This window comes from Periophthalmus magnuspinnatus, chromosome 3, assembly GCF_009829125.3.
Source record: "Periophthalmus magnuspinnatus isolate fPerMag1 chromosome 3, fPerMag1.2.pri, whole genome shotgun sequence".
NCBI lineage: Eukaryota > Metazoa > Chordata > Actinopteri > Gobiiformes > Gobiidae > Periophthalmus > Periophthalmus magnuspinnatus.
In genome coordinates, this window is record NC_047128.1 from 36268122 (window position 1) to 36290572 (window position 22451).

A 22451-nucleotide genomic window follows, 5' to 3' on the forward strand; every position below is an offset into this window, starting at 1 on the left:
TCTGTTTATCGTACGATTTACCCTTACATACTCGTAAATAGTTTGCATTTACTGGGCTAGATTTGATCCATATTACTTTGTTGCAGACACTTACTGGCCCATGTGAGATAAACATACACTTCCTGTATTACTTTTCACACTCTACTTTTACGTTTGGATTCTCTCTGGAACAATAAGAGCTTTTTGCAGTTCATTAAGAATAGGCCCATCCTAAAACATGCCTTAAATGTCTTTATAAATAGACAAAAGTGCAGAAATAAAGCCTTAAAGTAGTAGTCCTGTATTGTCAGTTATTATTTATAGATTTGTTGTTGTCTAAAACCCTCCAAAACCTACACATACATATAATTGTGTGCAGATTTTTCTTATAGAGTACCTATATAATTACTAATTCTGCGACCGCTCGTTTCCAAGCTCGATCTGTCCGCGCCCGGTGCCGAGTTCATGACCAACTGTTGAAAACACATGGCCCATTAGAAAAGCCGCACAGTCTCCACAGTCCTGGAGGCCCGGCAGGTTAAACAGAAGCTATTTGATAAGTAGTTTGCCTGTTGACAAAGCGGCGGCGCAGTGACCTCACAGTGGTAGTATTTTGTTTATGGGGTGATGCAGTCGCCGCTCCGTAGCCGAGTGTGGATAACGGATCCTCTAAGGCGAGACTTCATGGTTAGCTCCAGTTGAAATGTGGCCGGGCAAAGGTTTAGTTGAGGTTAGGGTTATAGGATCTCGTCTTCTTTTATTTTAGCGCTCGTACGTGGGCCCCACAGTCAGACTGATCCTGTTTCATTCCATGTCTGGGGAAGTAATTTAGACCATTAAGAAAAGCAGAATTATACAAACATAATCCTGAAAGTGAAATCTTGAAAAGAAACATGTTGTTTTGTTTGAGTCGCTGTTGCACTAAAACTGATTATACTCTAATTAATTACACATTTAATAACTGTGAATACTGTTTGATAGAGATTCTCCAGTTCAGTTTGACTCAACTCAAACACAAATCATGAACTTGGCTCGTTTTCAAAGTGTAGATGTTACACGTGTTACATAACAGTGTAAGCTAGCTCCAAATATGTATTCTATGCTCAATTAAACAGTGACTTTATTAAATTAATTTATTTATCTAGGTTATAAAGAGCTGATTCAAAACTAAACCAACTAAAACTAAATCAAAAATCGTACAAACAAGTTTATTAAAATGGGGTAGTTTCATTAAAATCAGTGTAAAGTTTGAGATTTTAAGCTTAAAGATGTTTGGCTTTGGTTAAGTCTTGTTTTATTTCTGCTTTTTGTTGTGAAAATGTTGAAAAATCAGCAGCAAACGGTCTCAAATGTAATATAATTTTGTTTCTAACTAAGAGGACACAGGTGAGTTCTTACAGACCCACATTAAAACAGAACTTTTAACCTTTCCAGAGTTTGAAAAATCGCCCGTGCGCTTTCAACCCCAAACAATGACGTTCCCAGTGAATCCCCGGCGGGCGTAGATAGTTTTCCGCGCTGGTTCTGTTTGGCATCGTGGCTGTTACTCTCTTTGCCTCTACGTGCTCCGCTCTCAGATCATCAGTTTGTGTTTATGTCGTTGTGGAGGTAAAAATAGCCCCGTGCCCTTGTGATGATGCAGAGGGGTGGACCCAGTGGATGCTCAGTATAACCTTGCATTTGGGGGGTCTCTCTATGCACTCAAGGTATTACATGATCAGGCCGCAGACCTGAGGAGAACACAGAGGCAGCAGGTAGGTCAAAGGTTATATCCAGGGCAGATTATGTTAATTATAAATACACTTTTTAATGAGTTATGTAAATGTTTTAAAGTTTCGTTTTATGTAGAGTCAGAATGTCTTATGTTGACACTGTTTGTTTTTTGAATGAACGTAGCGAGACTGATTGAAAACTGTAATATTTTGAGGTGGATTTTTGTAAATATATAAATTGTCTGTCCAGCAGTAACAGGGATTTAAATGGAGACCACATCCTCAAACGTGGAGGAGGACGACTACTGCAACAGTGAAGATGAGGAGGAAAACACGAGCAAAACTCAAGAGGATGAAAATGGTAAGTTCCATCCAGTAAACAGTAATTCATATTTGAACAACACGTAATGTTTTGTTTGTGTAGACGCCCCGTGTGTCCAGAAACAGCAGAGCTCCTGGACTCCCTCGTTCTTCTACAGAATGGACAGAGAGATGCATCACTTTGTGGGACAGGACATTTTAATACGAGAGGCACAGGACTCCTTCGCAGCTACGACGTGGCCCGCGGTGAGAAATAAACAACAATCTCAGCTTCAGCATCATTGTTAAGGTCTATGGGGTTCAAACAAAATCAAAACAAACTAAATTTAAAAACGAAATATATAATTTACACGCCCAAAAAGTCCTGAACATGGCATCTCAGAATCAGAAAATGTCATGTGACCAAACCATCAGTGGTATAATAACATTTATTTGAGTTAATAGTAGAACTTTTATTGTTAGTGTAGATGTTTTCATTCAGAAAAGTTTCAGGCAGGTTCAACATTTGTGGATTTCTTGAAAATACTGCAGCGTTCTGGTGTAAGAAAACATGCACATTTCTTCTGGTTATTTATTTTCTTAACATAAGGCCATAACCCGCCAAAACAACAGCAAAACAAGAGCAAAACTAGAGCAAAACTAGAGCAAAACTAGAGCAAAACTAGAGCAAAACTAGAGCAAAACTAGAGCAAAACTAGAGCAAAACTAGAGCAAAACAAGAGCAAAACAAGGGCAAAACTAGAGCAAAACTAGAGCAAAACAAGAGCAAAACAAGAGCAAAACTAGAGCAAAACTAGAGCAAAACAAGAGCAAAACAAGAGCAAAACAAGAGCAAAACAAGAGCAAAACAAGAGCAAAACAAGAGCAAAACAAGAGCAAAACAAGAGCAAAACAAGAGCAAAACAAGGGCAAAACAAGAGCAAAACAAGAGCAAAACAACAGCATTCTCACCTCACGAGAGCCAGTAACTGACCAACAGAACCTTCACATCCATTTGTCAGCAGAGCAAACGAGTGTCACATACAAAAGCAGCGACATTAACCACACATAAAGTTAGAAGAACAACAAAAGGAGCCAACTCTGAGGTAAACGCAAAATATCTCTGCTGCTTCTCACACATTCTTAAAACTCCCCCTCCGTTTAGGGCATTGCGTCTGATAAAAACATGATACTTCATCTGACACCTTTAGTAACAGCGGGAAATTAGCTCAGACTTTTCAGACACGTGCACATCGGAGCGAGCATTAAGCATCTGGCCTCCGTCCACTCAACCTCCTCCAAGAATGTAACAGCCTATATCGACACATCAGTGACGTTTCACTTCTCATAAAGTCATTTTGGGAATTTAAATACCACAAAAATAATTGGCCTCGTCTGACCTAAGGTGAGCTGACGTCCGGAGGTGGGAGTCACGGGTCGGGCCTTGGACTCGAGTCAGATTGAGTCACTATTTTAATCAAGTGAGACTCGACTCGATAAAATGCACTTGGACTTGAGCCCAGTGACTTGAGATGACTCGATGCTTCTCCTCGAAAAAATATGTTCTTATGAATTTTAAGTATTTATTTTAGTTTTGCTCAACGTCGAAGCTTAAACTTTAAACTTTAGTCAGTGTAACAACACGAACATGGTAAAAATAACCCCTCAAATCAGATGAAAAGTACTTTTACTTTCAGTCCTGTTCAGTACATTTGAGAGCAGTATCTGTACTTTCTACTCTACTACATTTCTGAAGTAAAACATCCACTGTAAAGTAAAGTACAAAAACCTAAAATTCTACTTAAGTACAGTACTTTACTACGTGTACTCTGTTACCTTCCTGCATAGTTTGAGTGAATACTGTCAGTAATATTCACACATCTATGGGACTTTAACACAGAGCTGTGCGGAGTGTCTTTGACTCACAGTTGTATGTTTGCATGGCACCATCACACATTTGTCGTACCTCGTTTAAACTCTGATCTTGATGTTTAAGGCGTCCGCTCTGTGTCGGTACCTGGAGCGACACCACACGGAGCTGAATCTGGTGGATAAGGCGGTGCTGGAGATCGGATCAGGAACTGGACTCGTGTCTATCGTCGCAGCTCTTCTTGGTATGAGAAAAATAACATAAAATATAAAGTTTTATTCTGGTGCGGGGTCCCTCACCTGCTTTTGTGTCCATGGAGATGTTATAGCTTTACCTGGAATATTCCACAGTATAGCATTATGAAAAGATGACATTGCGTGCCTTATATCTGTCTGAAGGAGGCGCTAACGACACTGAAACACACCTGTTTATTTATAGTTTCTGCTTGTAATCTCGGTCTATTAAACTACAATGTGAGAGCTGTGAGTCATATTTAGCATCATCCTCCAGGTCCCTAATGGACGCCCTCACACTATTAGCATACCGGCTATTAGCATTCTGGCTAGTACGTTTGTTTTCCTTGTTTAGGTTTGAGGATGGAGTTATAAACAGGAGAAACATGATGCCTAAAACCCAGATTCCTGCTCAAAGATGGAGTGTCTTTCGTTCCCTCTTTAACTCCTGTCTCAAATCATTTCTTTTCTTTGGCTGAGACTATAAAAAGTTCAGTAAAAGTCTGATCTGTGGAGAGGCAACCCCACCTACAGCTGTTTATCAAGACATACAAAACACCAATAATCGTCTGTCTATGATGCTGTGACGCTATAAATCAGAACATCTCCATAGAGACGAGCAGTTGGCAGACCCTCCACCAAAAAACCTCTGCAGTTCACCTTTAAAAACTTGAATTTCGATGTTACCTGTGTGTTTTTAGGGGCTTGGGTGACTGCCACAGACCTCCCTGACGCTCTGGGGAACTTAAGAGTGAACCTGTCGAAAAACACCAGAGGAAAGTCCAGGCACACGCCGCAGGTCGCCGCTTTGTCCTGGAGCTTTAACCTGGAGAGCACCTACCCCACCTCAGTTTACCACTACGACTACGTCCTGGGCGCAGACATCGTTTACCACCACGATTTCCTCAAAGAGCTACTGGCCACGATGAAGCACTTCTGCCAACCGGGAACAAAGCTTCTGTGGGCCAATAAGATGAGGATGGAAACAGATCTGGAGTTTGTGCAAAAGTTTAAAAAGACGTTTGACACGAAGGTGGTTTTTGAAGAAGGAGATATGAAGATATTTATGGCAACGCACAGAGAGGACGGAGAGGAGGAAGCAGAAGATTTGAACGCTAAATCGACATGTGAGCGTGAGATGCAGGTTCAGAGTGAGGAAGAGACAGAGGATGAGGAAGAGGTTGAGGGAAATGATGATGAAGATGTAAACGCAGGTGTTTTGACTGGTCCAGATGGTGAGTTTGAGAAAGAGGATGATGTGGAAAAAGTTGATGCTGCAGTAGAAAGAAGTGAAGAGGAAGTTACGTTGAGTGATACCGACAAAGACAGTGAAGAGACTGAAGATGAAGAAGAGGACGAAGAGGAAGAAGAGGAGGGTGAGGGAAATGATGAAGAAGATAAAAACAAAGAGCCAACCAACAGCCCAGATCAAGGTCAGTCATGAGCTACAATAGGAAATTTAAAGTGGACAAAAACTGCTCCGTTAAACACATTATTATTATTATTATTATTATTATTATTATTATTATTATTATTATTATTATTATTATTTTAAGACAGTCCATTCCAGTGCACGTGTGTTCTGAATCCACGTTTGTCTTCCTCCCTTTCCCCGCTCCCTTTATTCATCATTCAAGTCCTCCTCAATACTTCCTCGTTTGTTACATCATGTGATCTGTTTTCAGCATTCCCTTGTACATCAGCCTTTCAAAAAAGATTGAGCTTAAACGTTTTCTAAAGCACATTCCACACCCTGAGTCCATTTTCTTGTCGCTTACGTTGCCAGTGACTCGTGCTGTTTGATTGTCATGACATCTGCTTAATGTCTGTTTCTGTTTGTAATATTTGTTCCATGTGATCATTTAGTGAATAAAAAGTCACAAACAACTCAGTGCTTCTACTTATGCCTTGTTTTTATTTCATTTACTGTATGTTACGTCTGTTATGAGTTAATCTGCAAAAATAGATAAGTCAGTCTTATAATCAGAAAAAAAAGAACATGTTGAAACAAAGGCTGTCTGCTTTTGCAAATTAACTCACTGTTGCTCTGATTTTATGGCAAAAATGTTTAAAAAAAAAGAAAAAAACATGATAGGTTAATGCTGCGTTTGGTCGTCTGTGTCTGTGTTTGTCTTTGTGCCAACCCGGCATGTCAATGTAGTGAGTTTTCTACATCCAAATTTCACCTAAAGGCCTTATATGTGATTTTTTTTGTTAGTCCTGCCCATAAATCCATTGTGCTAACACTTATGTTGAACCATGACAGAAAAACAAGTCTGGAATATTTTCTTAACACGCCTGGACCTGCTTGGATCAAAAAATGTCCCGGGCAAACGCTTGTATACAGGGTTTTAGAATGAACAGTTTAAGTTTTCACAAATAGCAGCTTTTAAGGAACAAAATGTGGTGTTTAGGGCATTTACCTGAACTAGAAAACATGTAAAAATCATGTACAAGGCCTTTAACTGATCAATTTTCTTATTATAAAAGAAAAAACACTCCCTGGTCATGTGCCTGTTGTTGGAAAAAACATTATTATTAAACAAAAAATAATAATAATAATGGGTTTGATCAGTATTTTGTTTGTCAAGCTTCACACGCACTGCAGTACATAATTATTCATTCACTCCCCGTGTATTTTGTAGCCACAGTCGCCCTGAGGTGAACTAACAGAAGCCAAACTCATTCACACAAACACTCCGACACATCGAGGCGAGTGCAGTGTCTCGCCCAAGGACAGTACGCCCCAGTTTCCCGCCTCGTTTACGGCTCGGGCGAACATTAGTCATAAGATCTGACATTAACTGACCCACGGACTGAACCCACAAAAGGAGCGAACCCCTCACCGTGCTCCCCTCTGCAACGCCGTCTAATTTTACAGTTAGACACGAGCGAAAGAATGAAGTTTGGTATCTGAGTGGCTCATGAGGTCAGTTTAGACAAGCCAAAAAATGTGTTGAACCAATTTAATAATAACGAGGGGAAAGTGACCCCATCTCCTCAAGTCATAAACCTGTATAAAGTCTGAAAGATTTATTCAAACGTGGAAACTGTGACTGTATTCAAAAACGATTTATCTACACAGGAGAACAGAAAAACGTCAAACCATTTAACTGGGCCCCCTCCGTCATCAGCTGCCTCGGTAAAGAAGTTTATCATTACGTGGGGACGGATATTAAAATTTTTGAGGCTTTTGATACCTACGGGGGCGTGATGTGGCCCGGGGTAAGTACCGGCCGTAAAAAGGTCATATTTATTTTAATAGAATCTCGTACTAACTTGAGTATGGTTGTGTTGGCCGTAGGCTGTGGCTCTTTGCTCTTTTCTGGAGCACAACAGGGACATGGTAAATCTGGAGGATAAGACGGTCATGGAGCTCGGAGCTGGGACTGGACTCGTGGCCATTGTAGCGAGTCTTCTGGGTGAGCCTGAAAAACAAAAACACAAACACAGGACACACACCGTATATAAAATGATGAAGCAGAACATTATGACCCCTGACATGTAATCTCTCTGTTACCCTTTAGTGAGCAGGATGCAGTAGCTACACTTTAAGTTATTTTTAATTTTGGAGAATAAATGTGATTAGATTTGCAATGTATGTAAATGTCACTGTGTTCTATAATCTGAGAGAAGGCTGAAATATGCACAGAAAAACTAAAATAAATACCTCATGCATTTGCAGAGGGCTTAACTACAGGTAAGATTCTTCTATAACAGAGAACATTCTATGATATAAACATTTACAGCCGTTGTGAAGTGATAATTGCGCTGATAGAAACAGGAGCATCTGATAAAAAGTTCATACTGCGCTGGATTCAAAGATAAAACAGTAGAAAAAAAGCACAGATCCACACCTCAGTTCTTTGGAGATCCAGAATGTGACAATTTGGGGTCAGGCTCTTCTTCAGACATGAGTGATAATTGTACTGAAACATTTGATTTTTATTCAATTGTTTCAGGAGCCAAAGTAACAGCCACAGATCTACCGGAAATCCTGGGGAACCTGCGCTCCAACGTGATGAGGAACACCAGGGGCAGGTGTAAGTACTTACCACAGATCTGCGCCCTGCCCTGGAGCTTCGATGTGGAGCGTACCTTCCCCTCGGCTCTGTACCGTTTCGACTACGTGCTGGCCGCAGATGTGGTCTATCACCACGACTTCCTCGATGAGCTCCTGGCCACCATGGCTCACTTCTGCCGTCCCAGAACCACCACCATCATCTGGGCCAATAAGGTCCGCTTGGAGTCAGACTTAAAGTTCACAGAGAAGTTTAAAGAGGAGTTTAACACGAAGCTGCTGGCTGAAGATGGAGACATGAAGATATTTATGGCCAAGTTTAAAATGTAGACAGAGCTTTTGTATATTATTATATTGTGTTCCAAAAGGATAATAACTCATAGGGTAAATTTCACTGCAAAAACATCACCAAACCAAATATCGTTTCTTCTGTGAGTCTAAACAAACACACAATTGAATAATGCACAGAAGCAGAGCCCGGAGCTTCATGCCGATACTTGTTACTTTATGATTCACCTCTGTTGGGTTTTGCAAGTTGGCAATTATGCTTTTTGTATTTTATATTTTGCTACAAGAAATAAAGAATTGCATTAAGTTGCAATCCATTTAAATATTATTTTTTTAAGTAGTTTTGTCGTTTAAGTGCTGGGCTTCAGATGACGTCACGACATTCTATAACACAATATTTAATACAGATGAGGGACAGGGATAATGAGTGTGGTTAAAGGGCTCATATTATGGCATTTTCTGATCTGTTATATCTGTTAATCTGTTATAATGTTGTCTCCTCATCAAACTGAGCACAGCCTGTTCCACCTTGTGATGTCACGTGGTAATAAGAGGGAGTTACACACTTCAATAGAATCATTTGGATCATTTCAGCCTTGGGATTTCCCGTCTCTATTAAACAACAGGTAAAAGGAGTAATTAACATGAAACTACAGCTTCATGACACAAAGTAGAAGAGCACTTTGAGCTGTGGAGATGTAGACAAACTAATAGTAAAGTTATTCAAACGTGTGAATAAAACAAAACACAACTCGAGGTGTGTTTTTGAGGAGGTAACAACATTAGAACATGACTTAACGCTAACAAGAGTCAGTTTGTGTGATATAGAACATTTAAATGTAGAGTTTTAGGGTTCAGTCGCTAAACTGAAATAATCAGGCTCAACATTTGTGATTTTTCCTTTTGGATATTTCAGTGAGAAGTGTAAACAAAACTTTCTCGAATATGACATCCTCACATTCTTCTAGAGTTTGAAAACAGTAAACGGGAAGATTATAGAACATCATCAAAGTCGTGTATTTCCAAAACAAAAATGAACACATTTGTTTTTTTTTCTAGTCATTTATTGAGTGTTGCTTCATTGTTTTGAGATCACAAAACGTGTCAGTGGCTGAAGCTCTCACTCCATCACCCAGGGAAGATGTTCTGGGTAAAAATACTAAATGCATACATACAATTTTAAAATCTTGGCATTTTTAACTTTTAAAGTCACTCAACTTTTTTCCTGATACCAGCAAAGTGAGAAATGTAAAACTATAAAATGGACGGCATTTAATGTGAAAGTTAAGGCCATTTGAGAAATTATTGGCAATGGATACTAAATCAAACCCCAAACACACTTGAAATGCATGAGGTCGGGACATAAACATCAACATTAAAAACTAAATGTGGGAAAAAGCCTGAGCCGACAAAGTGCAGACAGTCAAAGCTTTAAAACAGAAGTGCAGCAGGTCCGTACCTCATGGGAAAAACGTGAGATGTGATGGCAAAGATCCAAGTCTCAAAAAAAGATCATGAACTCCCCAGAGACACAAACGCTCTGCACTCGAGAGCGGCTCATTCCACATTCCCAGGTGCACACTGCGACCTTTATAACCACAAAGACGGTTACACATGTGGCCAATGCACTTCACGACGCAACGGGTAACGAAAGATGGAGAGATCAGCAGTGCAAAGGACTTAGCGGAGAGCTCCTTCCTGCTTCTTTGCATCGTTTTAGCCCATTGGTTTATATTTAGATAATAGTCATAGTCTCTTGAATCCTGTACAGTATGTAATTGAATAATATCTAAATACTAAATCAAAATTACACATTATGTTAAGCCAGTTGCGCAGGTTTATCGTGAATGCAGCCGAATTCTTCAAAATGCGTTGGCCGAAGCGCCACTCACTTGATTTTCTTAATTAAATAACACACAATTAATCTGCGAGTGCTAAAATCCTACGAAACTTCAATGCCCATTTTCAAAGAGGATCTATTGGCTCTGATTTCCAATATTCCAGGACACAGTAATGGCTGATAATAACCATCACAGTGAAGCTTAGGTCTGCCTTGATGCTCTTATTAACGACATATTTAAATACACTTTAGCATTTATAACATCGGGCCATATATATCTATCTAATTAAATGGCTTCTGTCAGTTTAAAAAGTTCAACTACATGAAATAAACAAGTACAAACACTCACAGACGCACTCTTCAACATCATAATAGGTATAATATTACTGTAATGGGGATTATAAACCGTAAAATAAGATAAAATGCGTCCAAATAAAAAGCCTTGATTCTAGACGACATGCATATATGTAAAATACATCTAATAGAACATTTGACTATATAGCTATTGCATTTTAATAATTGTACGTTACGTGTATGTACAATTTGACAGTGTACAAGTTGCAGAAATAACACACTGAGTAATTTACAGTGAAATAAGATGAGTAAAGGCAGCTGCATTGTTTGTTAAAGTGAGGTTTGTGAGAAAAGATTTGGGTGAAGCGAGTGATTTTTTCGAGACTTTTTCGCAGCTCAAAAAAAATCTAAACTTTACACCCAAAGAAAGACGGTAAGGTACGAGTACAAGGCACCTCAAAACGGTTGTGTTTTGGATCTGAGTCTGAGCTGAAAATGGCATATACTTAACATTAACTTACAAACAGATCTAATTTAAAACGATAAAAACGATAATATGCAAGTCTGTTATAACCTGTTTGTACTACAGGGCATGGTGTCTGTACAAGTCTGATTGTTTAAAAAGTCCCACGTTCAGACAGCACCATGTTTTCAATCGATATCGTTTGATGATTGGACATTGATCATAAACAAAATTACGATATGACAATAGGTAGGTCTGAAGACTCGAATGTGCTCATGACACTAAAAAAAGCAGTGTCCAAATTTCCTTAGCATCAAAAAACGTGAAGATTGAAAAGTGTTTGTTGCATTGCTGGCATTTGGGTTTGAGCCAAGGCAGAGATGCAATGCCCGCTGTGCTACTCAGAACAGACCGCCATCGTCCCAGTACGAAAAATAAACTGCATTCCCTTGATCTTAATGCGTCATAGTTATATGTGAACATTCAGAGTAAACTTTGTTGGTAAAAATAATTTAAAAAAAACCTAAGTGACCCTAAGGACTTAGTCTCGGAGTCAGAGTGGTGGAGGGTCATGCTGATGGTGTGTGCGGACAGAGGATGTGTTTAAAAAGGGGTGTAGTCTGCAGGATACATGACGGGGAGCCAGTTCTCGCTGTAGGTGGCGCAATGGGTCCATCTGAGATTCTTCATGAGCTGGAAATGAGAAAAAATAGTAGTTAGTGAAGAACAAAGTATAGCACAACTATAATGTAATCTACAACAGAAACATTACTGCAAATGTTCTCCAAATGTACTTTTTAATTGTATTTATCCTTACAAAAATATGAACATGTGAATTTTTGGAAGTCATTTAGTTGTTATTCCCTACTTTTTGTCTTGCCCCAGTGCCAATATATTGTAAAAGCAGCTCTTCAAGTCAAACTGAGACAACTGTGTGCTCTGCATCTTATTATAGGGCAGTGCTGAATAAGTTTAAAGAAGCCTCGTTCTGTCTTCCACATTTTAATACAACCCACACCCAAAACCAGTTTTCTATTAGATGCAGCATTGGATAGGGTGAGGAGCTCAGTCACACTGGAGGAGCTCGGAGTAGAGCCGCTGCTCCTACACGTTGAGAGGAGCAGCTGAGGCTCGGGCATCTGCTCAGGATGCCTCCTGGACGCCTCCCTAGGGAGGTGTTCATGTCCCACCGGGAGGAGGCCCCGGGGAAGACCCAGGACACGCTGGAGGGACTATGTCTCTCTCTGTCCTGGGAACGCCTTGGGGTCCCACCGCAGGAGCTGGAGGACATGTCTGGGGTGAGGGAAGTCTGGGAGTCCCTGCTTAGACTGCTGCCCCCGCGACCCGGCCCCGGATAAGAGGAAGAACATGGACGCAGCATTGGAAACATACCTGAATACAGTTTTTCATGTTTTCTTTACTGGGCTTCTCCTCTCCCATCTTTGTGGCAAATTTCAGGGCTCGACCGTACATCTTATTGGCCAAAGCGTGTTTGTATGAAAACATCAGAACCTGTCAGGGATAAAAGAGTAAAAGAGATGAATAGGCCTTTTTAACAATATTGTACATTTAGAAAACTTTCTGGGCATAAATCTGCTCTGGGGTTTGGTTTCAATATTATCATTTATCGTCTATATTTACTTCAACAATATATCGTACTTCAAAATATGTTATTGTGACAGGTCTTGGGATGAACAAACGAGGTAATTATCTAACCACGGTGATAACTAGTGCATCACTGACCTGAGATTTAACCAAAAGGTAAATTAAACCATGAAAATGTCACACGGAGGTCTCACCTTGGAGTCCGTGAGCTCAGCCCACTTCTGCACGTCCCAGAAGACGTCGGACAGGGCTTTGGTGATCGCCTGTACGGTGTCGTCTGAGCTGCTGGGGGCCGGGTCTCCCCCCTCCTCTCCTGAGACCTGTCCTGCAGCCGCCCCGTCCTGAGTGAGCGGCAACAGGAGCTGATCGGCCAGAGCGCAGCCTTTTCTACACAGGGCGTCCAACAGAGAGGACTTCTGCTTCTCCATGTCACTGAAATAAAATAAATGTTTGATTAGCCTGATAACAGCATGAAGAGTGTAACTGAGGTCATTTCTATTAGACAGTGATCAGCTTGGGTCTTTTTATTGAAGAGTCTATATCCAAACCACAAGCCTTTACTTACAGAGGATTGGCTAAAGTGTAGACTTGAGGAAAAGCCAAAAGTAAAATCTGTCACTGGAGAAAAAGTTGTAGAAGTGAAGACGTTTGGCTGCTCGTCCAAGACACTTCTTCAGTTCTGGTCTGATTACTGCAGGACACTGCCTTATATCTGTGTGAATGAGGCGCTAACGACACTGAAAACAGCTTTTGTTCACAGTTTCTGTTCGTAGGCTGAAGTCTATAGAGCTACACTAAGTGAGCATTGTGCCTGAGACATAATTATCACATTCATTCACCCTGAATGAACCGCTCAGACAAGCAGCCAAACGTATTCACTCCTACAGTGACAGATTTGACTCTTCTCTTTTACAACGGATCAGACCTGGACGACTGAAGGACACAGACATCTTCTGTAGATTTGAGGAAAAATACAAATTTTGGTGCAACGATTAAAATCTGTAATGTTTAGGTTCAGGTAATTAGGGCTGACTGCATTTTTTTTTTTTTTGCAACAACGAAAACAGCTGAATCAATAAGCGGGGAAAAAACATTACATACTGTACATTTTTTTGGTCATACACCCAGTCCTATTATTTACCAGACACATTTTGAAGCAAGATACATCAGTATAAACTACTTTATTGAAACTACTTTACGTCACTGACACAAAGCAGGAGAGTCTCTGTAAACCCATTTTTACATAAACTGAATCATTAAAAAGCCTGAGCTGCAACAGATAAACAGCAGATCTCTGTACTACTGCAAAGAAACTGTACACATGATAAATACTGATCCCCAAAATATATAGTTCCAGCTTTCATATCCTGAACGATAAGTCAATATAATCATTATCGTGACAGGCCACAGAGAAATCTACCTTTTGATCGAGGCAGCGTCTGGCCGGGGGTCTGTCTTCATGGTGAGATAAACAGCCAAAGCCGTTTGATCGATGCGTGAGATGACGATATCAGCTGCAGCAACGACCTCTTTAAGACGTTTAGCTCGCTCCTATAAAACAATACGTCAGGTTTGTGTTCAGTTAATTCTGTCAGTGACTTGTTTAAATGTTTATTTCTGGCTCTTTACCTTTTCAGAGTCGAGCTGATGCAGTCTTTGAACGTGCAGGGGAAGGTATTCTGAGAAGTTTTCCATCAGTTCATCATAAATTGAATTTGAGTCCAACCTAAAGGACAAAATTTATAAAGTAATAAATATTTCTTGAATCTAATTATAAAACAGATTTCTGAAAAGAATCACTACTTTGTCATCCACTGAATCTTCAAGTCTCTCAAGGCTTCAGCAAACTCGTCCTTCACATCCTTCTCTTTGTCCGTGTCCTTTTCTTTGTCTTTTCCTCCGTTCTTTGATTTGTTTGGAGCAGGGATGAGGTGGTACACAACTGGCACTATGTCCTGTGTGAACACAAAGAAAGGACTAGATGTAATTCAACACACTGGCACTTTGAATCAGCGTCCTAAACTGAACACAAAAAAAAAAAATCGAAACAAAAAACAGATGTTGTGCCAACTATAAAAAGTTTTGTAAAGCAAGGACCCAATTTTTAAAGCAGAAAAACCCATTTAAGTGATTTATTGACCACCATTTATTTTTAAAACAAACTAGTAACTAAAGAACTTCATTATAACCATGTCAAAATACTTCAAATACTGGAGTAACAGTGTTTGTATATATGAATGTCAGCAGCAGATCCCATCTCAAAGTTAGAAAAGGCCCTTTCCCGATGGCAGGAGAGCAGAGGTGGCTCTGTTGTAGTGATCTAGCTCATCCAGTACCTTTTTAAACTTTCCTTGTCGTTTTGCAGAGGCCTGCCCCTGGTGGTCAGAATAACACACAGTAAGGCAAAGGACAACAATAACACACTCGCTCTTCAGTCATCTTTGAACCTCACGCACAGGTTTCTACCAACCTGTGCTCCAGCCCTCATAATGTTCAAAATAACATGTACTTCAGACCCAGCCACTCACTCTCAACACAACAACTACTGTGAACATACTATTATCAAACAAACGCTAAATACAACTGTGTAAATTACTTTTCCACTGAGCCAAGACATGACAGGAGCAGGTAACATTGACCAAAGACAAAATGCAATGCTTAATAAATAAATAAAACAAAAAAATGTTAGGTGGGAGTCAGGAAATCACTGGACTGTCACAAGAGAACGGCACAAGACAATAATGAAGATAACTGCCATGCAACACAGAAACAAACGGATAAGCAGTGCAGAGATCAACCATTTTAACAAGTTCTTCATCTTAGCAGTTGAACTCAGTGCGACTGTGATGTTAATGAAAACGCCACTCACTGCTTTCTTTCCATATTCACTTTTGGCAACAACCAAAGACCCTGAAAGGAAACAGCCTGGACTTGTTCCTTTGGGGATCCTGGAAGAAACAAAAATAAGTTCATTTAGAAAATTCAGAGTGTTGGATTCACTTGATGTCATATTCACAAATGCCCATGTTTTAAAATAGAGGTGATTCTATGGTAGAAATAATCTTTTAACTGTAAAATTGCAGATATTTTGTTCTAGTTTATGGTCAGTTATTGTTCATTACTGGGTCTGTCCACCTGAAATAAAAACAACATTCAACATATTTTTCTCTCTGTACTAAACTGGCCACAATTTTGTCTCAGTAATTCCACAAATTTGTCATCTGTTCAACATCATTTTAAGAACTGAAATCCTTAAAAGTCATGAATACAACCTTTTATATTATTAAGGACTGTGCAATTAACTAGAATGTAATCAAGATAAAATGGTCATTTCTACGTTACTGGGTGTTTTTAAGACGTCTGCAGCCAACGCTCTGACTGTAAAAGGATAAGGTTTGGAGCAGAGTTCAGACTTGAGGAAAAAATATTGCAGTTTTTGTGTTAAATGGCATTGATTAGAAGTCTGTACTGTTCATGTTAAGGAAATTAATAGTGTGATTCATCAATAGGAGTTAAACGTTACCCAGTTCTAATAGTAGTTCATTCATGAGAGTACGTACTTGTCATCAGGCAGAGAGGTGACGTAGAAGGGCTGTGTGGCTCCAGGACACAGGGTGAGAGAGTTGGCCTTCTTCTTGGCCATGAGCGCCCCCCGGTGGCTTTCATAGATGTCCAAACTGAGTGTGGTGGAGAGGCGATGGGACACGACAAAGGGCAGATCTTTGAGTCGCTCGAGTTCACTGGACTGTTCATGACGGACCTGCAGCCTCACGGTGTAGTCGCCCTTCTCCAACTTCAGGGAATACTGAGGAAAATGTGCACAAAGTCAGCAGTGACCGCAAAAATGGGAGGAAATGTTGTACTAGTGTTGCACAGAACACAAAAATATTACCAAATAAAAGTAAACAGTAAAAATTGTTTGAATTAAAAAAAATCGAATTTAGACAAAACTCTAATTGCAAAAATCACCAGTGAATAATTGAGCAATGCCTTTTTCAAAGCTTAGGCTGAATTGCAAGTGTAACTTAACAAAACTTGTATGATTTTTGTTGTTACAGACACAGTTAGAAGCACTTTTAACTATTCAAAACACAGATTTCCAAACTTCCAAACCAGCAGATTATAACACTAAAAGTAACTGTACATGTTTTATTCTATTCTGTTTTAGGAGTTTGAGAAATTGTTCAGTTTCTCTCTATTTGAGTAAATGAGACTGTTTTACCGTGTGTTTATAGTGTAGTTTTTGATCGTACCTGGTGTGGGTACGCGTCCCCAGAGCCCAGCAGTCTCTTGTTCTGATCAAACAGCATCCACAGCTGACTGTCAAACTCAGACTCATACAACAGCTCACACAGCGTGGGGCAGCTCGGGGTGACCTCACCACTTTTAGGCTAAAGACATGGACATGTTAAGAAATAAGAATCAGTAAATAATAGCACTACTTTGAAAGATGTTAGGTATGACTTTACAACAAAGTACCTGGTGAAAATTGTAGGTAAGAACTATCTCATAGAGTTGTCTGTTGTTTGGAAGAACATCTCTTGTTCCTAAGGCCTTGATCTTAGAAGTCACCGGTCTGGAACAAAGTCAAGTTCATTCAATCATTGTGAGCAAAAAGACGCACTGTAATGAGAATAATCGTTCAGGCAAAATACCTGAGAGGCTGGACCCATGATTTCAGGGTGACGGTTGGAGCCACCTCTTCATATCGCAGAGGAGAGAAGACGTCAAAATTTGTCACCCCTTCAGACGCATGCTGTGTACAAGTAAAATATTTTAGTTTGAAGTCATTTTTAAGGCGATAAACTGTTTTGTTGCTTCATTCTTACTAGGTGCAAAGGTGAGGGAGACGTGCTGAGGCCATGGAACGAGATGCTGTAGTCCACAGTCACGTCTCCAAGACTCGCCCACCAGCGCGCAATACACAACTCTACTATTTTACCCGACTAGAACAGAAGATACGGAAATGTTCACTTTGGGTACATTTATTGACACGTTTCACAAACATTTGTCTTAATGTAAAAATTTATTTGGACGTACCAGCACCGGAAAAGCTTCAGTTAATGACCCTCGTTCTAATAGAGAGGAAAACTTGTAAAATTCATTTGCTCTGTACGCTTTCTGCTTGACTAGATGCACCGCATGAAGAACAAACTTTGAAGATACATCTCCTGAATGAGAAGTCAGCGCGATCTCTGCAAGAAAAACAGAACCCTAAAATTATTCATTTCCAAAATGTTAAGTAATAGATCTGTTCTGGCTGAAAGAGAAAAGAAACAACACTAGAATATCTGTAGTGAGAAAAACAAATCATCTATGTCCAAATTTGTTTCACAGTCGTCATTAAGCGAAGAAAGCTTTTTTTTTTTTTTTTTTTTTTAACCACCACTTCCTCATTAAGCCAAAATGCAAAATATCTGTCTATGAACTTACTATACTTTATCACTTTTTTGGACATCTGTGTTGAATATTTCCTACAGACTGACCTGCCCAGGAGGCTCCCTGAGGTACAGTGATAAAATGGCGTCTGATTTGGCCTGGTCTGAAGTGGACGTCTGTGAAACACACCTCCTGATTACGACTCTCTGGCACCCTGAAAACAAAGCAGAACAGTCAGAACCTAACCTTATACAACACTCATATCACATTCATTTTAAAATCTTACTTAGTTGGGATAATGACTGTAATAGGGACTCTAAACAGGGGACCACAGGTGGGTGCTGCTGTGTCGTAGCCACAGACCTAAAGATAAAGAATAATTACATTTTCATAGACAAACTTTAGAGACAGGTCATTTCCAGTAAGTTCTGTTTACCTCTGTGTAGTGCACTCCTTCTCTCAGCCCCACTGGGTCTATGCGGACGTTAACATGGCGACACTGGTTCATTAACTCTAAGTGGGAAGGACACTGGACCCAGGGGGCAGTGCAAGTGAGGGCCAAGTGCAACTGAAGGGAGATGCGCTCTGAATTGTCTGGACAAAACGACACAATATCTTAAGAAATACAAAACGTAAAGTGAAAGACAACTTTGGATTTGCCTGAATATGAACCTGTGTTTTCAGGGAAGATGGGTTCAATCCCTACTCCATGATCAGAAGGAGCAAGAACTTGGGACGGATCCCTGAGGTAGATGCCTCTCTGTGAGCCCACTGACACTGAGAAGCCCAGGTGACTTGTGGGTAATGAGGCGTGTTGAGTGAGGTAGTCTAACGCTCTGTCCACCTATTAAAAAAAAACAAAAGACATGGAATGTAATCAGATTTTAAACCTTTTACAATGTGACATGGAGTCCTGAAAGATACAAATGCAAAATAACATTGTAAAAAAGAGAAATTACCTGGATAATCCCATGACCTTGTGCAAACATCTCAATGTCATCCACTTTAATGGCTGTGTTCTCGAGCGCTCTCCTCACAGCCGGTGCTGAGGGACGAATTCTGTTCTGCTTCAGACCTAAACCACAAAGTAACTTCACTCACCAACTCCAATATAAAGACACAAGAGCACACAACAACTTAAGGCTGCAAATGTTTGTCAGAAAAATTATAATTTGATTCTATATAGACAAATAAATGACTTAGTAACTGATTTATGCCACTGACAAAATAACCCTAAGTCCAGAATATAGAAAAACAACAAAAATAAAATAATAAAAAACTCCACTAGTACAAAGAAAAAGTGCCTACAACAAACACTGACCCCTCCAAAATTGTTGTTAATTATTCTTCCATCTGTCATGTCATCAAACGCACTCACCTGAGAGGACCAGTGCGATGCCTCCACACGCATTTGGGGATGACATAGATGTGCCATTCATCAGTTGGGTTCCCCGAAGAGTCCAGTTTGGGACTGACGCGATGGCACCACCGGGGGCGCTGATGCTGACCCCGAGCGCTCCATCTGTGCAGGGGCCTCTGGAGGACCACGTATACTGGTTTGGAGGCAGCTTCTCCCTCAAAGAATATTCAGCCACCATCATGTCGGGGGTCACATAGGCACCAACACCTGTGCACAAAGATGGACATTAATCATTTCTCTAAAATCTACAGGGAGATTTATATGTATATATTTGAATAACTTACCAATAACACTACTTGTAGTTCCACCTGGGCAGCCAACCGTTGAAAGACAAGGGCCATTATTTCCAGCACTTGAAACAAAAATGACATTGTGCTTTTGTACAGCTTCTGTGATCACCTCGCATATCCTCCTGCAAGAAAAAGAAGAAATATCATAATGTGAAGGGAAGAACTCTTTTAAATGTAAGTCCTTCAGTACGGACCCTGAATTAGGCCAGTGGGTGGCTTCTCCATAGCTATAGTTGACTAAATCACATTTATAGTTGATAACTTCGATCATCTACAAGACAGTAGAAAAAATAACATTAAATATGCATCACTGTGCATGAGACTATGCTTATGCCTCAAATCTAAACTTAAAGCTTCTTACCGCACGGATGAGTCCTGTGCCTGTTTCCATTGTGCTAAGGCGAGTGTCACCAATCTTTATGGCAAGGATCTGAGCACCGGGCGCCACACCGTTGCGTTCAGGTTCTTCTGGAAAGTAGCCCGCTGCGATACTCGCTACATGTGTCCCATGAGCCCCTTTAATAGAAAATTCAATATATGTTACATTTCATCTCCTGAATCGTTTTTGTGTTATTCATGGAAAGTCACTTTATTTCCATGATGTTCTCACCTCCACTTGTGACAATGCAAAGTGTGTTTCCCTCATCATAGATATTTACAGAGTAGTTGAGCATTTCAGCGTTGCCTAACGTTGCATAATCCTGGTTCTCTTTGTAGGACGTCAGCACAGTGCACTGGGCCATATCTCCGCACTCTGTGGTGTCCACTACAGCTCTACACGCAGCAGAAAAAAATGACATGTGAAGGCGTGACAAATAATGCTCAATAATAACATTTAATATCACTGCCCCACCTCCATGTTGTGCCATCATGCCACAGCACACAGTCATAGACTGGACCTGGATCACTGTACTTCTTTTCTAATGTTGCTAACAGCTCTGACTGACTCTGCAATTCCTCCTTCTGCAACTTCTCAATCTATGAAAACAAATAAATAAATATTTGATGAGACTGCAGTGTAGATGGATGTTTAAGAGTTTGGCCACTAAACAAACTTCTGACCTGAGAGGGTGAGGGATGAGAGAGGTCAAATTCTTCAGTTTTACGGGAGACTTCTGCGAGCGCTGCCCTGTGTGCTGGGTCCCACTGTTTTTCCTTCCGCTCTTTCTAAAAAGACAAATATACAACAGCAAAATATGAAATGCTACTTTTAAGATTTATTTAGGTTATTTTAGCTTAATTTAACAGTGTGATTAAGATACAACAACGTCACAGACTTTCAACAACAATAGCTTACAAGGGAGTAGGCCGACATACATTTTAAATCGCTCATTGAATCCACCCTAATTAAGTGAAGCAATAATAGACTACTGTACCTGTATTCTTTCTTTGAGTGCCTTAGGGAAGAACTCGTAGCCATTTTTAACTCCAATGTGGTATTTCCCTGTTGGATTGACCCAGGAAGGGGGAATCTGCAAGACATAAGAGACAGATGTTTTCCATATCCGTAGAGATACACAAAAATAATAGGTATATGCTTTTCCCCTGTAAATGAAAGTGTATTGTGTTTCTTTTACCTTGAGTATTCTTCCAGAGAGGCCAGTGATTGTCCCGTCTTTAGGCTCTGTCACTGTGCTCATGTTTACATCACCGCTGCCCGTCGTGTCAATGATGTCCAGGATCTTTGGCTTTCCCTCTGTGGTGACCTGCAAAGTATCAAGCCGTGGTTTAATTTAACAGGCTGAAAATGTGAGCTTGCATGTAGCTCGCACTCATCTGCCCAAAGTCTAACAGCTGCTAGTGTTTCAGTCAGGAGTATCATATATCTGCATCTTTAAACATGTGAGATTGTATTAAACAGCTCACAAACTAAAAATGATGTACATCATTTATTACAACATTATTTCTATAATATACTAATATACCAGGATATTAAAACATGTTTAACACAAATCACAGAAGGTTGTGTAAACTTTATTAGTGTAGGTAATATGCCATATTTAAATAATAATCTGTGTTTAAATCCATCATCCTGACATGAGGCTAACTTGATTAGCTTCCACTGGATAAAATGTCAAACTGAGACAATGAGGATCAGTCATTTAAAGAGAAGATCTAAATGTTTTATTTCGATGTGAAACAGGCGTTGTCATATTTATATAAAACCTTAAATCTGTAGTTTAATGTACTTAAATAAAGCAGCATGCTAGCACAGCTAAAGCTACACGAGTTAGTGACAGAGCACAATTAACATGAATGAGTCAGGCCTTTAGCTTAGCATGCTAACTAGCCTTTAGCTAACTAGCTAACAGCTAGCGGGAGTCCGCCGGGTGGATTTACCTGCATCCCGGGGGCCCCGGGGTCCACCCCGGTGTCCAGGACAGCGATGAGCACCCCCCGGCCATCGTGCTCTGGGAACCGGGACAGAAAAGACGCGGCCCCGGTCTCTTTTTTAGGGAGAAGCCCGTGGAAAGGGAAAGGTTCTTCAGCAGAATGAGCAGCCATGATCCACAGAGACTCAATGAAAACAAAGCACGAAATGGGGAAGATACAAGCCTGGAGGACACTTAAAGAGACAGAGACACAGTGTCACAGAAGGACAGAGACAGAGTGTGAGAGGACCAGAGGGGCCAGTGACAGAGGGGCCACAGTGTGTGAGGGGCCAGTGACAGGGGCCACAGAGACTCAATGAAAACAAAGCACGAAATGGGGAAGATACAAGCCAGGAGGACACTTAAAGAGACAGAGACACAGTGT

General features: G+C 40.4%; 2 protein-coding genes across 3 annotated transcripts; one reads left to right on the top strand and one right to left on the bottom strand.

The window, feature by feature from the left end:
• Positions 1-1653: 1653 nt before the first annotated feature.
• Positions 1654-8729, top strand: LOC117393923 (uncharacterized). Its single transcript, XM_033991931.2, has 8 exons — positions 1654-1733; positions 1942-2052; positions 2116-2258; positions 3988-4105; positions 4796-5527; positions 7180-7319; positions 7399-7516; positions 8057-8729. The coding sequence occupies exons 2-8, from the start codon at positions 1959-1961 to the stop codon at positions 8443-8445; spliced, it is 1734 nt and encodes a 577-aa protein (XP_033847822.2). The 5' UTR covers positions 1654-1733; positions 1942-1958; the 3' UTR covers positions 8446-8729.
• Positions 8730-9458: 729 nt separating this feature from the next.
• tpp2 (tripeptidyl peptidase 2) lies at positions 9459-22237 on the bottom strand. 2 transcript variants are annotated; one of them, XM_033983956.2, is made up of 29 exons: positions 22035-22237; positions 21272-21400; positions 21071-21166; positions 20757-20861; positions 20548-20672; positions 20305-20468; positions 20056-20210; positions 19889-19965; positions 19689-19816; positions 19363-19611; positions 18944-19059; positions 18657-18828; positions 18421-18578; positions 18271-18347; positions 18092-18198; positions 17646-17800; positions 17435-17551; positions 17261-17361; positions 17085-17181; positions 16859-16996; positions 16166-16410; positions 15475-15553; positions 14942-14980; positions 14409-14560; positions 14235-14331; positions 14026-14156; positions 12800-13037; positions 12393-12512; positions 9459-11693 (listed from the first exon to the last, which is right to left on the bottom strand). In XM_033983956.2, the coding sequence occupies exons 1-29, from the start codon at positions 22197-22199 to the stop codon at positions 11604-11606; spliced, it is 3822 nt and encodes a 1273-aa protein (XP_033839847.1). In that variant the 5' UTR covers positions 22200-22237; the 3' UTR covers positions 9459-11603. The 2 variants fall into 2 exon arrangements, with proteins under 2 accessions (XP_033839847.1, XP_033839855.1); XM_033983964.2 differs by lacking the exon at positions 14942-14980.
• Positions 22238-22451: the final 214 nt, after the last annotated feature.